General features: G+C 43.9%; 1 protein-coding gene across 1 annotated transcript in view; it reads left to right on the top strand.

Moving 5' to 3' along the window:
• LOC120042763 overlaps positions 1-21455 on the top strand; it is a 50240-nt gene that overhangs the window by 26023 nt on the left and 2762 nt on the right. Inside the window, exons 4-5 of the mRNA XM_038987565.1 lie at positions 17093-17338; positions 21027-21281. Of these exons, the coding sequence (XP_038843493.1) occupies positions 17093-17338; positions 21027-21281 (501 nt within the window). The remainder of the gene's footprint in view (positions 1-17092; positions 17339-21026; positions 21282-21455) is intronic.

Below are 21455 nucleotides of genomic sequence, written 5' to 3'. Positions count from 1 at the left end.
GTTTCAGTTACGAGCACAACGCTCTAACCACTAGGCTACCCTGCCGCCCCATAATGCTGTCTAGTAGATTTGGTTGGCTATAGACCTACAGTAAATTAGTATATAAAGCTGTCTAGTAGATTAGGTTGGTTATGTGCCTATGGGAAATAATATCATCTGTTTCCTAATATCCTGCTTCATAATATCCTAATCATTATTTGACTGTTCTACTATTGACTGACTATGTACTGTCTTCTTCCAGAGATCCTACGTGTTGAAACATACCAGTGATGCTGCAGAAACAACCTGAGACATGGCTTCCACAAGACAATCTGCTTTAGAGTACATTACAAATGGAAGGCTACTTCTCATTGGAAGGCTTCAGAATCTGCCCCTCATTGTGGAAAACCTGTTCCAGCGCAAGGTTCTTCACGAGGAGGAAGTCAGTAAAATTCAGGCTGAAGTTGACTTTTTTGACCAAACCAGAAGAATTCTGGACTGGGTCTCAGACAAAGGAGAGGCTGCATGCTACGAGTTACTGACGATTCTCGACATCACAAGGAAGAGGACCTTAGGCGACGCTGACTTACAGCAATGGATCAGCTACTTCCCCTTCAAGGAAGACACAGAGATGACAGACTACTTTGTTGGTAAGTGATCATATAGTATCCTATTACTATACACTATATAGTATACAATTGGCTGGGTTGAAAATAACAGACCTGTTAAAATGTGTCTTTCAAATATATGCACTCTGTGAACAGGTTTTGTACTTTTGGCACTATTCCTTTAGTTCCATGCTGCTGGGGAAGCTATTTGAAGTGCACATTGAAGGGAGTTAATGTACCCTTTTAGATTGTTCATCAAAAACAAGGACGACCAATGCACTTTTCATGAAGTAAATAAACCTTTATAATGATGGCATGTTCAATAGAGATTTGTGTTATTGTCCTCCTTGATGAGGGCTATGCTGAAACGTGTCAGAGTCTTTATAGATATTGTTCTATTGAACATGCCCATCATAATAAAGCCATTTTAACTTTGTTTTTACTGCCCCTCGGTCCTTCTTGTTTTTGATGACCATTTATCCCCAAAAGATCACCTTCGATCTATGAAGATCTACCAGTGTATCCTTGTAGTATTCTATCCTGATTATCTATCGTCCTTTATATTGGCTTTTTTTTGTTGGCACAGTGCATTTACTCTCTCTTCCCTTAATACCCTTATTTAGGTTCAAAACCCTGTCACGGATATCAGAAACAGCTGAAATGTAAAGCACGGAGGATTACAGAAGCACGGAGGATCACAGAGGGTGCATGGAAACAAAAATGTGGTCTCCTACCAGAGAGATTAAGAAATGAGAGGACTTTCTCTTACACCCCTCTTGTGTTAGATACATATGTGGATTCATTTGACTCTAAAATTAAAGTGAAAAGCAAAAGATGCAAGAAAGTTCGCCCTAAAAAGCTAAAGAGCTTCATCCCCATGGCCAAACAGGAAACATCCCCGACTGAGCTGCTTAAAACACATGAGAAAAAAATCCTCCTGGTTGGAAAACCTGGAATTGGAAAAACAACAGTCGCCCATCAAATGTTGAACCTCTGGGCAGAGAAAGATCACAGGGAACTAGATTACATGTTTTATTTTGACATGAGAGACATTTCACACAGAGAACCCATGAGCCTGGAGGACCTTCTCTTTAACATGTACAGTGAGCCAAAAGAAAGCAAAGAAGAAGTGTTACAGGATATTAAGAAGAACTCTGAAAACGTTGTCATCATATTTGATGCAATCACAGACCTCTCCTCTCTGTTGGTAGTAAAGGACCTTGTGGAGAACCTCCTCCCGGATGCAAAGATTGTGATCACATGCAGACCAGATCAATCTGAAGACTTCCTGACAGACTGGCCCACAGACTGGTTCAGAGTGGAGGTGAAAGGGTTCAGTGATGAATCCATCAGGGCTTACTTAACACAGATGCTGAGTGCTGAGCCTGACTACTTGAGCAGTGTGTTAAACAACCTAGAGTTGTTCAGTCTCTGCCATGTCCCAATCTATGCACTGATGGTGGTTGCTTGCAGTTATTATTCTACCCTAGCGGATTCTAAGCAGCCATGTTCTACAACTAAGATGTACATCAACATCCTCCGTCACTGCATCCAAAAACACAGTGCCAAACGAATGAAAGATCATGACAAGTGTCTCATAAAAAACAGAGAGAAAATATTGTCTTTGGCAGAAATTGCTTTTGATGCAACAAATGAGAAAAACATGAACTTGACAACACTGAGTTGTGAAGAAAGCAGTGTCCATTTTGCGTTCTTGGGGGCATTCATGGTTAAGTTTGCACCCACAGCGTCAGACACTTACTCTGCATTTCTCCACTACACAATGCAGGAGTTCTTTGGTGCCCTTTGGCTCTTACAGAATCCAGACAAAATCAGAGAGGTTCTAGAGAAGTGCCAGACTGAAGAATGGAAACACACAAAACACTTGATTCCTTTCCTGTGTGGGCTTCTGAATGAGAGGAATATTAGATTGGTAAACAGTCTTGTTCCTGCTCAACAGATCAAGAAGACGTCAGATTGGTTCTTCAAGGAAATGGTGAACACATTTCTTCCATCTCAAACAAACCAAGATCATGCAGAAGGTGGTGCTCCTGAGTCTGATAAAGATCTTCTGTTTTTGTGTCAGTGCTTGTATGAATATCAGTCTACTGAGGTCTGTCAGCTTCTCCTGTACAAACTGGACTATCATCTAGACCTGAGTGGAGAACATCTTGATCCTCACCAGTGCTGTGCAGTCTCTTATGTGACCAGTCAGTCTGCAGAGAGAAAGGTTGGCTTGGACCTGAATGGCTGCACTGTGTCAGACCAAGGAGTAAGGCTGATACTGGGCTCTCTGAAGAACGTCAGACATCTTGGGTAATATTTGTGTTGTCTAATTCACCAGTTTATTGCCAATTAACAAGTAAAAGAAAGAGATATTGGGATGAAGCAACCCATCTTTAAAAAAATATCTCTTATATTCTCTTCCCTTCAGATACTGAGTTATAAACACTTCTGTGTCATGCTACTTTGAAATAATCAGTATAATATAATTTATAACCTGTTCTCGTTTAAAGACCATCCTCTGATGATTCATCTGACCCCTCAATGTTGTGTCAACTCTGGACAACTTTGCTGAGAAGTGAGGCAGAGATGGACTTCACCACTTTACTTGGTCTCTGTGGAAATGAATTGCACCTTCCAGTCCAGGGTGAAAGACGAGTGTTTGAGAGAGCAGCAGAAGTGATGAAGCAGAGTCTAGAGAAGGTTCATCTCTGTCTACACTGGGATCAGAGAACTGTTCTCAGTGAAGGTCTCAGGGATCAGAGAACTGTTCTCAGTGAAGCTCTCAGGGATCAGAGAACTGTTCTCAGTGAAGGTCTCAGGGATCAGAGAACTGTTCTCAGTGAAGGTCTCAGGGATCAGAGAACTGTTCTCAGTGAAGCTCTCGGGGATCAGAGAACTGTTCTCAGTGAAAGTCTCAGGGATCAGAGAACTGTTCTCAGTGAAGCTCTCAGCAAAACCATTTTAAAGTGTCTACCAAATATCAACAAGCTCAGGTGAGTGCCAATATGAACAAATAATAACACTTTACTATAGAATACTACAGTACTTACTATATAATTAGTAAAGTTTTTTTTAACAACAGTAAAGTCTGCGTTCTAGAATATTAGTATTTTTTTTAAACAAGACATTACAACAACACAAGATAGACATGACAACAGTGATCATTCTATTAAAGAGGCAGCAGTCACATTCTCCCTGCTTCTATCTGAACATAGACACTGTTTTATGGGTCACAGGTTTACCCCTCTACAACATCAGAGAGGATCCCCTGAAAAACTGGAGACAGAAGAGAAAGCAGTCCTACTAAATTTGTGTCTACAAGGAGCACTAGATCACAGATATACAGTCCAGAGAACTGTGAACACACTGCTGTCATTGTTCTCTGTGTATCAAACTGAGAGATACGACATCCTGCTGGATCTGTACTCTCATGTGAAGTACAATAGGAATCAAACAGCCAGGAGTGTCCTTCCATCATTGAAGCCACTTTACCAGCCAGCTCCTGCAGTCTGGTCCATAGACCTCTCAGAGAGAAAGGCCTCCCTCCTCCTAGAAGTGCTGAAACTCCAACCAGAGAAGAAACCAGTAGAGCTGAAGGGCTGGTCAGATGAAGAGAGTGAAGTGAGGAGTTTCCTTCAGTGTCTGCCCTACATCTCACAGCTGAGGTGAGTTGGATCAGTACAGTTCAGAGGTTGTAGTTGTCTGTCCCTGTATTTCTCTTTAGAGAGGAAGTTTGTAGCTTCCTGCAATAACTTAATAAACGATTTATACACATACTGTTTAAAAAGATGCAATCTTACTTTGTGGTCAGGATTTTAAGGAACAATTTAAGTGGATAATGATTTTAGAAAGATAGTCATTGTATTTTATCCACCATAATGTGACCTTCAGAAATACATATCATATCTCTCACATATTCATCTATTTGTTGTTAAATTGTTCTTGCAGTTTTACTCCACCACAGGATCAGAGAAGATGCCCTAAAGAGAGGACAAGGAGAGAGAGGACATTCCTACTGAATCTGTGTCTTCAAATAGCTCTTCATGAGAGAGGAACCATACAAACAACTGTAGAGAAAGTGTTGTCATTGTCTGAAGTATATCACTATCAGAAATGTGGTTTCCTGCTGGATCTGTACTCACATGTGAAGGACTATGAGACTCAAGGCAGGAGTGTCCTTCCAGCATTACAGCTAGTTTACAAGTCAGCCAGTCCTGCAGTCTGGTCCTTAGACCTCTCAGATAAAAAGGCCTCCCTCCTCCTAGAAGTGCTGAAACTCCAACCAGAGAAGAAACCAGTAGAGCTGTGGGGCTGGTCAGATGAAGAGAGTGAAGTGAGGAGTTTCCTTCAGTGTCTGTCCTACATCTCACAGCTGAGGTGAGTGAGTTTATCCAACAAGAGTCCATATGTCATTTAACTGGTGTAGATAGTATTTGTTTTACGCTGTCTTTGTCTTTTTAATACATGCACATATGAAGATTCTGTAGAAACTGTAATTCAGTAGGAATTGAAATTGAACACAATTCCAATTCATAGTTGTATTGTTTTTAAAGATGGAGTCAAATCAAATCAAATGTATTTATATAGCCCTTCTAACATCAGCTGATATCTCAAAGTGCTGTACAGAAACCCAGCCTAAACCCCCAAACAGCAAGCAATGCAGGTATAGAAGCACGGTGGCTAGGAAAAACTCCCTAGAAAGGCCAAAACCTAGGAAGGAACCTAGAGAGGAACCAGCCTATGAGGGGTGGCCAGTCCTCTTCTGGCTGTGCCTGGTGGAGATTATAACAGAACATGGCCAAGATGTTCAAATGTTCATAAATGACCAGCATGGTCAAATAATAAAAATCACAGTAGTTGTCGAGGGTGCTGCAAGTCAGCACCTCAGGAGTAAATGTCAGTTGGCTTTTCATAGCCGATCATTAAGAGTATCTCTACCGCTCCTGCTGTTTCTAGAGAGTTGAAAACAGCAGGTCTGGGACAGGTAGCACGTCCGGTGAACATGTCAGGGTTCCATAGCCGCAGGCAGAACAGTTGAAACTGGAGCAGCAGCACGGCTAAGTGAACTGGGGACAGCAAGGAGTCATCATGCCAGGTAGTCCTGAGGCATGGTCCTAGGGCTCAGGTCCTCCGAGAGAGAGAAAGAAAGAGATAAAGAGAGAATTAGAGAGAGCATACTTAAATTCACACAGGACACCGGATAAGACAGGAGAAGTACTCCAGATATAACAAACTAGACCCTAGCCCCCCGACACATAAACTACTGCAGCATAAATACTGGAGGCTGAGACAGGAGGGGTCAGGAGACACTTTGGTCCCATCCGATGATACCCACGGACAGGGCCAAACAGGAAGCATATAACCCCACCCACTTTGCCATAGCACAGCCCCCACACCACTAGAGGGGTATCTTCAACCACCAACTTACTATCCTGAGACAAGGCCGAGTATAGCCCACAAAGATCTCCGCCACGGCACAACCCAAGGGGGGGCGCCGACCCAGACAGGAAGATCACGTCAGTGACTCAACCCACTCAAGTGACGCACCCCTCCTAGGGACGGCATGAAAGAGCACCAGTAAGCCAGTGACTCAGCCCCTGTAATAGGGTTAGAGGCAGAGAATCCCAGTGGAGAGAGGGGAACCGGCCAGGCAGAGACAGCAAGGGCGGTTCGTTGCTCTAGAGCCTTTCCATTCACCTTCACACTCCTGGGCCAGACTACACTTAATCATATGACCCACTGAAGAGATGAGTCTTTAGTAAAGACTTAAAAGTTGAGACCGAGTCAACGTCTCTCACATGGGTAGTGTCAATCGAATCTGGTATCAGATTAAAAAATAACTAAATAACTAAAAAATTCACGTATTTAGTGAAAACTCAGAAAACAAAACTTCTAATATTCCATATGTGAGTGTATCCCTTTAAGATATCTTGTCGCTGGGAAACATGGAAATCCCCTCAAACCCAAACGTTTACTACAAACAAAACCTAATAATTATAATAAATATATAGTACTCCCTCAAATTATTAGTTTTAAATTTCCTTAATGGTTATATCTAAAACCCATTCAGTCTCTCTTCAAACAGTCTCCCTAAAATGCTTGATAGGAGTACCCTGCCATTAGACACACACAACTGTGATGCACGTCCCTTTAACATAAAATCAGCGGCTGTACCCGAACAACTGTCAAATCCATTTGAGTACCGTTATGGTGTATTCTACTTTATGACACAGTTTCACGTTAGTACTCAATGATATCACAACGTTAGTTAGCAACAACCCAACCTGCCTCCTGCAATTTACCCCCTACTCAAACCGAGCTCCGCTTTAAGTCTATCGCAAGCTTTCCAACTTTCTCTACTCCAAATTTTAAAAGTACCATGTACTTCGATAAATTTACAACGTTAGTCAGTCAATCCATAAGAATAATAACATTTCGATAGGCACAACTCTATCATAATTGTCACTTCGTTATTATTTAGAATTCATTAGATTTAGGTAACTGTCTCTCCTATGATTCAGTATTTTAAATACGACTCCATTCCCAATACGTTGTTCCAGCGGACCATTGACAACGCATTCCATCGAAATCGCCCCGCTATTATTTAGAATGGATTAGTCTTTCAATTTAACAGGAAGCCAGTGTAGGGAGGCTAGCACTGGAGTAATATGATCAAATTTTTTGGTTCTAGTCAGGATTCTAGCAGCCGTATTTAGCACTAACTGAAGTTTATTTAATGATTTATCTATGTAGCCGGAAAGTAGAGCATTGCAGTAGTCTATACTAGAAGTAACAAAAGCATTGTCGTGTCTTTGGCTATGCCAGATTAATTGCTATGACATACTATTCTATAAAATAATTTCTCCGTAATTAATATTACCTGATTGAACTAATCATGTAAATGTAATTAACTAGAGAGGGACACCACGAAAGAATATTTTATAGAGTTGTTATCTTCCGAATAAACTCTTAAAGATTTAGTAATATTTTACATCCATAGCAGTCAACATTAATCGTCATCTTATTCAGTCTCATCTGAAAGTTGTAAATCCTTGGTTATCTGCAAGAATCCTGGCTAACAAGTTGAATCAGCAATACAAAATTGGGTTTAACTATTTATTTACTAAATACCTAACTAATCACACAGAATCACACATACACAATTAAATCATAACTTGATTACAACTTGCCGTCATAAAGGAAAACGTCCCTAGCGGGCGGAACAGATATGACAGCTTGTTACACAAAGGGAAGGGGCGGGGTTTTAGTGAAAGAGCGGGAATTTATTTCATTTATTTACTAAATACCTAACTAATTCACACAGAATTACATATACACAGAATGAATCATACCTTGATTACAAATTACGTCATAAAGGAAAACGTCCATAGCGGCCAGAACAGATATGACAGCTTGTTACATAAAATAAAAGGGGCTGGGTTTGAGTGAAAGAGCGGGAAGACTCAGTAACAAAAGAAGGAGCTGTGCTATCGTAAATACAGTATATTATGCATTCTAAATTACCGCCCATTTGGAAAAGGAAAATGCAATAAATATTTACTCTGAGCTGCGCTTCAGTAGGTTGGTGGTAGATGGAAGACCGGGTTGCCAAACCGAGTCCTCTGTCCTTTGAAGAATGTCTCTGGTGGTCACTGTCGTAGTAACGTCGTTGTGTAGTAGACGGGATACTCTGACTGTCCTTCCTAACCTGCGTTTGTAGCAGCTGTTGCTAACTCAACGGCTAGGAGGTATCACTTCTGTAGTGAATACGAGTTCAAAGTTCATACCATTCACAACCAAAGTTCATGCTGATGTTGGCTTAGTTCTATAGTTATTATCTGAACCATTCTGACATCGGATCGTCATCCTAATGTACCCGGAACAGGAAGTTATATTTTTGTCAATGGCTTCATATAGTGGAGGGAGAGGGGTGTGGCTGAAAAGTTTATAACCCATGTCTCTTCACAGGGGCGGGCCCCTGGTTGAGCAGAAGCCCAAAATTATGAAAACCCAAATCTCTCATTTGGAAGCTAAAATTACATTTCATCTCTTCACAAATAATTTCATATTCAAACATTTGAATTAAACAACAATTCCATGTGAATCCGATACCTCTGGTGTTTAGACTTTCCACAGTAGAGTTTATGTCATTCTATCATTGGTGAGAATGTGTCAGAGGGCAACCGAACTGACATAATATACCTTAAGTACCACCGCAAATGTTCAGTTGGTCGGTTTACCAGAATATAGTTCATTTCCCCCCAACTTCTGATGTTCCCAGAATCTCTATGTTAACCAAGGGGTTTTCTTATGTCACATCAGTAGGGAAGAGGAACGGGGGAGGGGGGAAAGAGGTAATTATGACTGTCATAAACCTACCCCCAGGCTAACGTCATGACAGTATGGATGAATTTTTCTGCATCATTTTTGGACTGAAAGTTTCTGATTTTTGCAATGTTACGTAGATGGAAAAAAGCTGTCCTTGAAAAAGTCTTGATATGTTCGTCAAAAGAGAGATCAGGGTCCAGAGTAACGCCGAGGTCCTTCACAGTTTTATTTGAGACGACTTTACAACCATCAATATTAATTGTCAGATTCAACAGAAGATCTCTTTGTTTTTTGGGACCTAGAACAAGCATCTCTGTTTTGTCCGAGTTTAAAAGTAGAAAGTTTGCAGCCATCCACTTCCTTATGTCTGAAACACAGGCTTCTAGCGAGGGCAATTTTGGGGCTTCACCATGTTTCATTGAAATGCACAGCTGTGTGTCATCCGCATAGCAGTGAAAGTTAACATTATGTTTTCGAATGACATCCCCAAGAGGTAAAATATATAGTGAAAACAATAGTGGTCGAAAAACGGAACTTGAGGACCACCGAAATGTACAGTTGATTTGTCAGAGGACAACCCATTCACAGAGACAAACTGATATCTTTCCGACAGATAAGATCTAAACCAGGCCAGAACTTGTCCGTGTAGACCAATTGGGTTTCCAATCTCTCCAAAAGAATGTGGTGATCGATGGTGTCAAAGGTATCGAGTCATATGGTGCTATTCGTTTTCAGTACCCCAACTCTGTTACTCATATCAGTCCTCATCACTCACCTGTGTATCATCTGTGTTTTAAACTGTTTGTGCAGATTTCTTCCACTGATGGATAATAAAGAGAGGAGAAAGAGAGAGAAGACATTCCTACTGAATCTGTGTCTTCAAGCAGCTCTCCATGAGAGAGGAACCATACAAACAACTGTAGAGAAAGTGTTGTCACTGTCTCAAGTATATCACAATCAGAAATGTGATTTCCTGCTGGATCTGTACTCGCATGTGAAGGACTATGAGACTCAAACAGGCAGGAGTGTCTTTCCAGCATTACAGCCAGTTTACCAGTCAGCCAGTCCGGCAGTCTGGTCCATAGACCTCTCAGAGAGAAAGGCCTCCCTCCTCCTAGAAGTGCTGAAACTCCAACCAGAGAAGAAACCAGTAGAGCTGAAGGGCTGGTCAGATGAAGAGATTGAAGTGAGGAGTTTCCTTCAGTGTCTGCCCTACATCTCACAGCTGGGGTGAGTGAGTTTTTCAAACAAGTCCATATGTCATTGAACTGGTGTAGATAGTATTTATGTTTTACACTGTTTTTATCTTTTGAATTCATGCACATATGAAGATGCTGTAGAAACTTTAAATCAGTAGGAATTGAAATTTGACAAAATTCCTATTAATAGTTGTATTGTTTTTAAAGATGGAGTCATATGGTGGTATTCATTTTCAGTTCCCCAACCCTGTTACTCATATCAGTCCTCATCACTCACCTGTGTATCATCTGTGTTTTAAACTGTTTGTTCAGATTTCTTCAACTGATGGATAATATAGAGATGAGAAAGAGAGAGAAGACATTCCTACTGAATCTGTGTCTTCAAGCAGCTCTCCATGAAAGAGGAACCATACAAACAACTGTAGAGAAAGTGTTGTCACTGTCTAAAGTATATCACAATCAGAAATGTGATTTCCTGCTGGATTTGTACTCACATGTGAAGGACTATGAGACTCAAACAGGCAGGAGTGTCCTTCCCACATTACAGCCAGTTTACCAGTCAGCCAGTCCTGCAGTCTGGTCCATAGACCTCTCAGAGAGAAAGGCCTCCCTCCTCCTAGAAGTGCTGAAACTTCAACCAGAGAAGAAATCTGTAGAGCTGAAGTACTGGTCAGATGAAGAGAGTGAAGTGAGGAGTTTCCTTCAGTGTCTGCCCTACATCTCACAGCTGGGGTGAGTGAGTTTTTCAAACAAGTCCATATGTCATTGAACTGGTGTAGATAGTATTTATGTTTTACACTGTTTTTATCTTTTGAATTCATTCACATATGAAGATGCTGTAGAAACTTTAATTGAGTAGGAATTGAAATTTGACAAAATTCCAATTCATAGTTGTATTGTTTTAAAAGATGAAGTCATATGGTGCTATTCATTTTCAGTTCCCCAACCCTGTTACTCATATCAGTCCTCATCACTCACCTGTGTATAATCTGTGTTTTAAACTGTTTTTTCAGATTTCTTCCACTGATGGATAATGTAGAGATGAGAAAGAGAGAGAAGACATTCCTACTGAATCTGTGTCTTCAAGCAGCTCTCCATGAGAGAGGAACCATACAAACAACTGTAGAGAAAGTGCTGTCACTGTCTCAAGTATATCACAATCAGAAATGTGATTTCCTGCTGGATATGTACTCACATGTGAAGGACTATGAGACTCATACAGGCAGGAGTGTCCTTCCAGCATTACAGCCAGTTTACCAGTCAGCCAGTCCTGCAGTCTGGTCCATAGACCTCTCAGAGAGAAAGGCCTCCCTCCTCCTAGAAGTGCTGAAACTCCAACCAGAGAAGAAACCAGTAGAGCTGAAGGGCTGGTCAGATGAAGAGAGTGAAGTGAGGAGTTTCTTTCAGTGTCTGTCCTACATCTCACAGCTGAGGTGAGTCTGAATATGTGTGGTGGTTAGTGATAATATGACGCAAGTGATTACTGTCTTTTAGAAACATTTGACATAAAGCTTAGTGTTGGTTTAATCTGGTAACATTTATCTGCCGATTTCCTGACATAACAAATGTTGCATTACCAAATGTCACAAAGAATTTGTGAACATTTTGTGATGCTAAACATTTGTCTTTTAGATATCTTGTGAATTTTATCTTTCAGAAATCTTCTAACATGAAACCTGAAAGTTTATACTCAGAATAGCTACTCTAGAGAACCAAATGTCATGTATATTATGGAATCACGTTTCAGGAGAAGACCAAGATGCAGACAGTGTCGAAGTAACAGAAGTTTATTTCAAAAGCAAGAAGGCAGGTCAAGGCCAGGCAGAGGTCAGTAATCCATTTCAGAGTCCGAAATGTACAGAACGGCAGGCAGTCTCAGGGTCGGCGCAGGCAGAGGTCAATAATCCAGGATGGTGTGACAAGGTACCGAATGGCAGTTCAGGGCAGGCAGGTCAAACCGAGAAATCTAGAAAATAGGAACTTTAGAAAAGACAGGAGAAAAGGGGCAAACCGCTGGTAGAATTGACAAACAAAACTAACTGGCAACAGACGAACAGAGAACATAGGTATAAATACACTGGGGATAATGGGGAAGATGGGCGACACTTGGAAGGGCATGGAGACAATCATAAAGACATGTGAAACAGATCAGGGTGTGACAGTACCCCCCCCCCCCCCCCTCTATAGGCACTACCTGGTTTTCCGGCGTTGGAAGCAGGAGACAAAGGGCTGTGAGACATGGGTTTGATCCTAGAAACATGAAAAGTGGGATGTATACGGAGGGTACGGGCAAAAGAAGACGAACAGCATAGTGGATAATGATCTTGGAGATGGGGAAAGGACCGATAAACCAGGGGGAAACCAGGGGGACTTCACCCGGAGGAGCAGATCTCGGGTGAACAGCCATACCCTCCGTCTGAAGACGTGCTGTATCATGAGCTGGGCCATCTCTTTGGCGGAGAGGAATGAAGTGGGCGGCTTTGGAAAATCAGGATGGTGGGGTTTCCAGGGAAAGACCCGTGAGAAAGTCCAGGGATATGTGAGACCAGGGACAGTGAGGGACAAGCATAGGTTGGAGGAGACCAGCTGGAGCTTGCCGATGAGCTTGTTCTGCGCACAAATCGTGCAGGTGGCGACGAACGCGGAGACGTCAGGAACCATTGTAGGCCACCAAAAGCATTGTCGCACAAAGGCCAGTGTCCGGTGGGAGCCCGGGTGGCAGGCAAGCCTGGAGGAGTGGGCCCACTCCAGGACCGAGGAGCAGACAGCGTCAGAACAAACATCCGATTATCTGGGGCCCTCCGGTGTTCGGCTGGGAATGCTGCGCCTCCCGGACCTGCTTCCCTATTCCCAACTGAATGCCGTCGCCATGCAAGACGTGGGAAGGATGGTTTCAACTTCCGGGGGAGTAGCCGCGGGGTCTGTCCACACAATGAACGAATGTTCCACCCCCTCCAGCCAGTGCCTCCTCCAATACCATCTTCACTGAGAGAAGCTCACGATTCCCCACATCGTAATTCATCTCCGTGGCATTGAGGTGATGGGAGAAGAAGGTGCAGGAATGTAACTTGAGGTCCAGGGCCAAATGCTGGGAAAAGGACCACCCCCACTCCGACATCCGAAGCATCGGCCACCACCACAAACTGGCGGGACGGGTCAGGATGAACCAAGATGGGAGCTGTGGTGAAATGGTGTTTGAGGTCCCTGAACGCCCGGTCCGCAGCTGGGAACCATGTGAACGGAACCTTGGATGCAGACAGGGGGGAAGTCAGGGTGCCCTAAAACCGGAATAAGCGGCGATAGAAGTTGGTGAATCCCAGAAAATGTTGCAGCTACGGACGTAGGCTGGGGCCAAGCCACCAGAAGACGAGGATGTTGTTGAGGTGGACAAAGACGAACCAGTTCAACATTTCACGGAGAACATCATTAACCAGGGCCTGGAACACAGCCTGGAATCACACCACTGGCCGTGTTGAAGGCAGTCTTCCACTCGTACTCTTCCCGTATCTGCACCAGGTGGTAGCCCTTCCGTAGATCCATCTTGGAGAACACGATGGCCCCCTGGAGCGGCTCGAAGGCCGAGTAGATGAGTGGTAACGGGTAGCGGTTTTTCGCCATGATGTCGTTGAGACCCTGGTAGTCGATGCACGGGAGCAGGGTTTTGTCCTTCCACAAAGAAGAACCCTGCGCCGGTGGGGAGGCAGAAGGACGGATGAACCCGGCAGCTAGGGAGTCCTCAATATAGGTCTCCATAGCCTTGGTCTCTCGACCCTACAGTGAGTACAGTCATCCCCGGGTCGGAGTGGTGCCTAGGAGAAGGTCAATCCCACAGTCATGGGGTCGGTGCCGCAGAAGCAAAGTGGCCTGGTCATAATGAACACCCCCCGGAAGTGCTGGTACTCCACGGGAAATGCGGAGAGGTCCGGGGCAACTTTCGTGGCCCCAGGAAGACATCCCGGTGCAGGGAGCACTGACTTCAGGCAATTTGCGTGGCAGAATGGGCTCCAGCTCATGATGGCACCAGCAGACCAGTCAATGAGGGGATTGTGTCGATGGAGCCAAAATATTCCCAATACCACGGGACCCTGAGGAGACTTAATTAGCAGGAATTGGATCGTCTCGCTGTGGTTCCCTGACACCCGTAGGTTTATGAGAGTAGTATTATGAGTGACCCGGCCTATAGAGCGCCCATCCAGCGCTCCAACGTCCATGGGAATGGAGAGGGGCTGAGTGGGGATGTTCAGTTCAGACACCAGTTTAGCGTCCATGAAACTCTCAACAGCCCCAGAGTCGATGAGTACCTGGAGAGATTTCGACTGGTTCCCCCACAGCATGAAAAGGGTTGTGAGAGTCTCTGACTCTTCGTATGTATGTTTCGCCGTTCGGCTAGAGACAGCCCTGCCTAGTTGCATCGGCTCGGGAAGAAGAGATGAATCGGCAGATTTTGGAGACACTCGGGGGAACTCGGTAACGGAGCCGTCTGGAACTTTCCTGGGATGCCTCGGAGGCGAAACAGATCAGGGTGTGACTGTCAGGTGAACTGTTTAGTACATAGTCCACCCATTTTAGTGAACTAAAAGTATTTGGATATGTGTATTAAAGTAATCAAACGTTGAGTATTTGGTCCCATCTTCCTAGAACACAATGACTACATCAAGCTTGTGATTCTACAAACTTGTTGGATACATTTGCTGTTTGTTTTGGTTGTGCTTCAGATTATTTTGTGCCCAATAGAAATGAATGGTAAATAATGTATTGTCATTTTGGAGTCACTTCTATTGTAAATAAGAATAGATTATGTTTCTGAACACTTCTACATTAATGTGGACGCTACCATGGTTACAGATAATCCTGAAGAATGATGAGTGAGAAAACTACAGAGACATAAGTATCATAACCTCCAAAGAAATGCAAATGCTAAGGTGATTGGTTAGCATGTCTTGGGATATTAAATGCTAATGTCATGACGTTGGCCTGGGGGTATGTTTATGACAGTCATAAATACCTCCTTCCCCCCCGTTCCTCTCCCTACTCTACTGATGTGACATTAGAAAGCCCCTTTGGTTAACATAGAGATTCTTGGAACATCAGACGTTAGGGGGGGGATTGAACTATATTCTTGTAATCCGACCAATTGAACATGCGGTGGTACTTAAGGTATATTATGTCAGTTCGGTTGCCCTCTGGCACATTCTCATCAATGATAGAATGACATAAACTCTACTGTGGAAAGTCTAAACATCAGAGGTATCGGATTCACATGGAATTGTTGTTTAATTCAAATGTTTGAATATTAAATTATTTGTGAAGAGATTAAATGTAATTTTAGCTTCCAAATGAGAGATTTGGGTTTTCATAAGGTTAGGCCTCTGCTCAACCAGTGGCCCGCCCCTGTGAAGAGACATAGGTAATAAACTTTTCAGACACACCCCTCTCCCTCCACTATATAAGCCATTGACGAAAATTTTACCTTCTGTTCCGAGGATATTAGGGTGACGATCACATGTCAGAATGGTTCAGGTAATAACTACAGAACTAAACCAACCTCAGCATGAGCTTTGGTTGCGACTGGTATGAACTTTGAAATCTTATTCACTACAGAAGTGATACCTCCTAGCCTTTGAGTTAGCAACAGCTGCTACAAACGCAGGTTAGGAAGGACAGTCAGAGTAAACCGTCTACTACACAACGACGTTACTACAACGTATCCAGTGAGCAACAGACATTCTTCAAAGGACAAAGGACCCAGTTGGGCAACACGGTCTTCCATCTACCACCAACCTACCGAAGCGCAGCTCAGAGTAAATATTTATTGCATTTTCCTTTTCCAAATGGCCGGTAATTTAGAATGCATAATATATTGTATTTACGATAGCACAGCTCCTTCCTTTGTTACTGAGTCTTCCCGCTCTTTCACTCAAACCCAGCCCCTTTTATTTTATGTAACAAGCTGTCATATCTGTTCTGGCCGCTATGGACGTTTTCCTTCATGACGTAATTTGTAATCAAGGTATGATTCCTTCTGTGTATATGTAATTCTGTGTGATTTAGTTAGGTATTTAGTAAATAAATAGTTAAACCCAATTTTGTATTGCTGATTCAACTTGTTAGCCAGGATTCTTGCAGATAACCAAGGATTTACAACTTTCAGATGAGACTGAATGAGATGACGATTAATATTGACTGCTATGGATGTAAAATATTACTAGGTCCTTAAGAGTTTATTCGGAAGATAACAGCTCTATAAATATTATTTCGTGGTGCCCCTCCTCTAGTTAATTATATTTACATGATTAGTTCAATCAGGTAATATTAATTACGGAGAAAGTATTTTATAGAATAGCATGTCATAACACTTAATCCGGCATTACAAAGACACGAGACTAACATCTCCCTGTTAGTGATGAGAGGTTAGCATGTCTTGGGGATATGATATAAAATGCTAACCCCTCCATGTTATTGTAATGGTGAGAGGTTAGCATGCATGATATTGGTGCCTCTAACTTTCTCACTCATCATTATTCACGTTTCACTTTAACCTCATAGTCATTTAATAATTTCAAAGTGCTGGGGTACAGATTCAAAAAGTGACTTGAGTTTTGTCTTTTCATTAAAGGCTGAATGTGGGTATGGCAGTGAAACTGTCCAGACTGGTTATGAGGACAGAGAGAGGTGCTACTCCACTGACTGTCCCAGAACTCTCCTTGGTCCTAAAGAGCAGCCAGGCACCAGAGAGAGTGTTATCCAGGGCTCTGAGTAGTGTGGCGTCCCTGCTGAGACTCTGGAGGGTTCAGTGTCTGGACCTGACTGACTTATGCATCCAGGGTCACTCTCTCATCACACTGCTGTGTCACCAGGGATCTCTCTCTCTCAGGTCAGTCTGGAGCTGATGTTTTTTAAAAGTAGAAATAGTAACTTCATTCATGTGTTTTTCTTCATATTTCTGACTGCCTGTATGTTCCAACCTCCTAGACTGAACTCAGACACTCTGCAGCAGCTGACTGTAGTTGTGTATGAAGCTCAGGACAAGGACTTGACTCAGTGGTTCCTGGAGAAGGTTGGTGGAGACCTGACCTCCTGCAGGCTGGACTGGGAAGTGCTTCTCTCTCTGCTGCAGCATTCAACCCACAACATCACTGTGGACCTCAGGAAGAACAGGCTTCTAGAGAAGAACATCTCAGATCTTCTCCCCTTTCTGGGAAGGATTACTCTCAAGAGGTGGTTCAAATCAAATCAAATCAAATCAAATTTTATTAGTCACATACACATGGTTAGCAGATGTTAATGCGAGTGTAGCGAAATGCTTGTGCTTCTAGTTCCGACAATGCAGTAATAACCAACAAGTAATCTAACCTAACAATTCCACAACTACTACCTTATACACACACAAGTGTAAAGGGATAAAGAATATGTACATAAAGATATATGAATGAGTGGTGGTACAGAACGGCATAGGCAAGATGCAGTAGATGGTATAGAGTACGGTATATACATATGAGATGAGTACTGTAGGGTATGTAAACATAAAGTGGCATAGTTTAAAGTGGCTAGTGGTACATGTATTACATAAAGATGGCAAGATGCAGTAGATGATATAGAGTACAGTATATACATATGAGATGGGTAATGTAGGGTATGTAAACATTATATTAAGTGGCATTGTTTAAAGTGGCTAGTGGTACATTTTTACATAATTTCCATCAATTCCCATTTTTGAAGTGGCTGGAGTTGAGTCAGTATGTTGGCAGCGGCCGCTAAATGTTAGTGGTGGCTGTTTAACAGTCTGATGGCCTTGAGATAGAAGCTGTTTTTCAGTCTCTCGGTCCCTGCTTTGATGCACCTGTACTGACCTCGCCTTCTGGATGATAGCGGGGTGAACAGGCAGTGGCTTGGGTGGTTGTTGTCCTTGATGATCTTTATGGCCTTCCTGTGACATCGGGTGGTGTAGGTGTCCTGGAGGGCAGGTAGTTTGCCCCCGGTGATGCGTTCTGCAGACCTCACTACCCTCTGGAGAGCCTTACGGTTGTGGGCGGAGCAGTTGCCGTACCAGGCGGTGATACAGCCCGACAGGATGCTCTCGATTGTGCATCTGTAGAAGTTTGTGAGTGCTTTTGGTGACAAGCGGAATTTCTTCAGCCTCCTGAGGCTCACGACGCTGTCTGTGTGGGTGGACCAATTCAGTTTGTCCGTGATGTGTACACCGAGGAACTTAAAACTTTCCACCTTCTCCACTACTGACCCGTCGATGTGGATAGGGGGGTGCTCCCTCTGCTGTTTCCTGAAGTCCACAATCATCTCCTTTGTTTTGTTGACGTTGAGTGTGAGGTTATTTTCCTGACACCACACTCCGAGGGCCCTCACCTCCTCCCTGTAGGCCGTCTCGTCGTTGTTGGTAATCAAGCCTACCACTGTAGTGTCATCCGCAAACTTGATGATTGAGTTGGAGGCGTGCATGGCCACGCAGTCGTGGGTGAACAGGGAGTACAGGAGAGGGCTCAGAACGCACCCTTGTGGGGCCCCAGTGTTGAGGATCAGCGGGGTGGAGATGTTGTTACCTACCCTCACCACCTGGGGGCGGCCCGTCAGGAAGTCCAGGACCCAGTTGCACAGGGCGGGGTCGAGACCCAGGGTCTCGAGCTTGATGACGAGTTTGGAGGGTACTATGGTGTTAAATGCTGAGCTGTACTCGATGAACAGCATTCTCACATGGGTATTCCTCTTGTCCAGATGGTTTAGGGCAGTGTGCAGTGTGGTTGCGATTGCGTCGTCTGTGGACCTATTGGGTCGGTAAGCAAATTGGAGTGGGTCTAGGGTGTCCGGTAGGGTGGAGGTGATATGGTCCTTGACTAGTCTCTCAAAGCACTTCATGATGACGGAAGTGAGTGCTACGGGGCGGTAGTCGTTTAGCTCAGTTACCTTAGCTTTCTTGGGAACAGGAACAATGGTGGCCCTCTTGAAGCATGTGGGAACAGCAGACTGGGATAAGGATTGATTGAATATGTCCGTAAACACACCAGCCAGCTGGTCTGCGCTTGCTCTGAGGACGCGGCTGGGAATGCCGTCTGGGCCTGCAGCCTTGCGAGGGTTAACACGTTTAAATGTTTTACTCACCTCGGCTGCAGTGAAGGAGAGCCCGCAGGTTTTGGTAGGGGGCCGTGTCAGTGGCACTGTATTGTCCTCAAAGCGGGCAAAAAAGTTGTTTAGCCTGTCTGGGAGCAAGACATCCTGGTCCGCGACGGGGCTGGTTTTCTTTTTGTAATCCGTGATTGACTGTAGACCCTGCCACATACCTCTTGTGTCTGAGCTGTTGAATTGCGACTCGATTTTGTCTCTGTACTGGGACTTAGCCTGTTTGATTGCCTTGCGGAGAGAATAGCTACACTGTTTGTATTCGGTCATGCTTCCGGTCACCTTGCCCTGGTTAAAAGCAGTGGTTCGCGCTTTCAGTTTCACGCGAATGCTGCCGTCAATCCACGGTTTCTGGTTTGGGAATGTTTTAATCGTTGCTGTGGGTACGACATCGTCAATGCACTTCCTAATGAACTCGCTCACCGAATCAGCATATTCGTCAATATTGTTGTTGGACGCAATGCGGAACATATTCCAATCCGCGTGATCTAAGCAGTCTTGAAGCGTGGAATCAGATTGGTCGGACCAGCGTTGAACAGACCTGAGCGCGGGAGCTTGTTGTTTTAGTTTCTGTTTGTAGGCTGGAATCAACAAAATGGAGTCGTGGTCAGCTTTTCCGAAAGGGGGGCGGGGGAGGGCCTTATATGCGTCGCGGAAATTAGTATAACAATGATCTAGGGTTTTTCCAGCCCTGGTAGCACAATCGATATGCTGATAGAATTTAGGGAGTTTTGTTTTTAGATTAGCCTTGTTAAAATCCCCAGCTACGATGAATGCAGCCTCAGGGTGTGTGGTTTCCAGTTTACAAAGAGTCAGATAAAGTTCGTTCAGGGCCATCGATGTGTCTGCTTGGGGGGGAATATATACGGCTGTGATTATGATTGAAGAGAATTCCCTTGGTAGATAATGCGGTCGACATTTTATTGTGAGGAGTTCTAGATCAGGTGAACAGAATGACTTGAGTTCCTGTGTGTTGTTATGATGATCACACCACGTCTCGTTAATCATAAGGCATACCCCCCCGCCCCTCTTCTTACCAGAAAGATGTTTGTTTCTGTCGGCGCGATGCATGAAGAAACCAGCTGGCTGCACCGACTCCGTTAGCGTCTCTTGAGTTAGCCATGTTTCCGTGAAACAGAGCACGTTGCAATCCCTGATGTCTCTCTGGAATGCTACCCGTGCTCGGATTTCATCAACCTTATTGTCAAGAGACTGGACATTGGCGAGTAGTATGCTAGGGAGTGGAGCGCGATGTGCCCGTCTCCGAAGCCTGGCCAGGAGACCGCCTCGTTTGCCCCTTTTACGGCGTCGCACAGGGTCGCCGGCTGGGATCAGATCCATTGTATTGGGTGGAAGGCAAAACACTGGATCCGTTTCGGGAAAGTCATATTCCTGGTAGGAACGATGATGAGTTGACGTTAATCGTATATTCAGTAGTTCCTCCCGACTGTATGTAATGAAACCTAAGATTACCTGGGGTACCGATGTAAGAAATAACACATAAAAAAACAAAATACTGCATATTTTCCAAGGAACGCGAAGCGAGGCGGCCATCTCGTTTCGGCGCCGGATGAAGTTCTTTCTCTGATCAGACTTTCTAGAAAGAAGAAAATAACTTTCTATCCAGTGACATGTTGTTCTGAGTTTTCCTCTGTATTATCATTAGGTTTTATTCAAGAGGTGGGAGATATTTATTCAAAATTTATAGACTTTAATTATTCATATCTTTATAAAACCTTGACATAACCACAACAATCCATTCTCCATGTTTGCTCAGGTCCAGTTCCAGCTTTGTAAAGTCCACCATCAGACAGATCTATGACAGAGCCAGTGACTGTGTGTCCAGTTTGTTGAGGTCTTCAGACCATTGGATCAACCTGAACAGCAGAGAGCTGGACAGAGTGGACTGTACTGCTCTGTGTTTTACCCTGCAGCACAGCCACCAAGTCAAAGTCAACCTGCTGTGGACCTCCATACCACCGGGGGAGATAGAGAGCATCCTGCCTCTTCTGGACAGAGTCTCCCAACTCAGGTTTAGTTGGCACTCTTTGACCCTGCTAGAATGGATATAACTATGAGGCTTTCCACTTCCTGACTGATTTAACCTCTAACCCTAACCTTGGTGTAATGTACTAACCTTAACCTCAGCTAGGGGTGGAATTGAAGGGGAACGCCTGGGAGTTGACCTGATAAACAGAGTTGTAGT

The sequence above is a fragment of the Salvelinus namaycush genome, unplaced genomic scaffold, assembly GCF_016432855.1.
Source record: "Salvelinus namaycush isolate Seneca unplaced genomic scaffold, SaNama_1.0 Scaffold77, whole genome shotgun sequence".
In the NCBI taxonomy this organism is placed as follows: Eukaryota; Metazoa; Chordata; class Actinopteri; order Salmoniformes; family Salmonidae; genus Salvelinus; species Salvelinus namaycush.
Note: the sequence above shows the minus strand (reverse complement) of the source record. Positions and strands in the feature narration are given on the sequence as shown.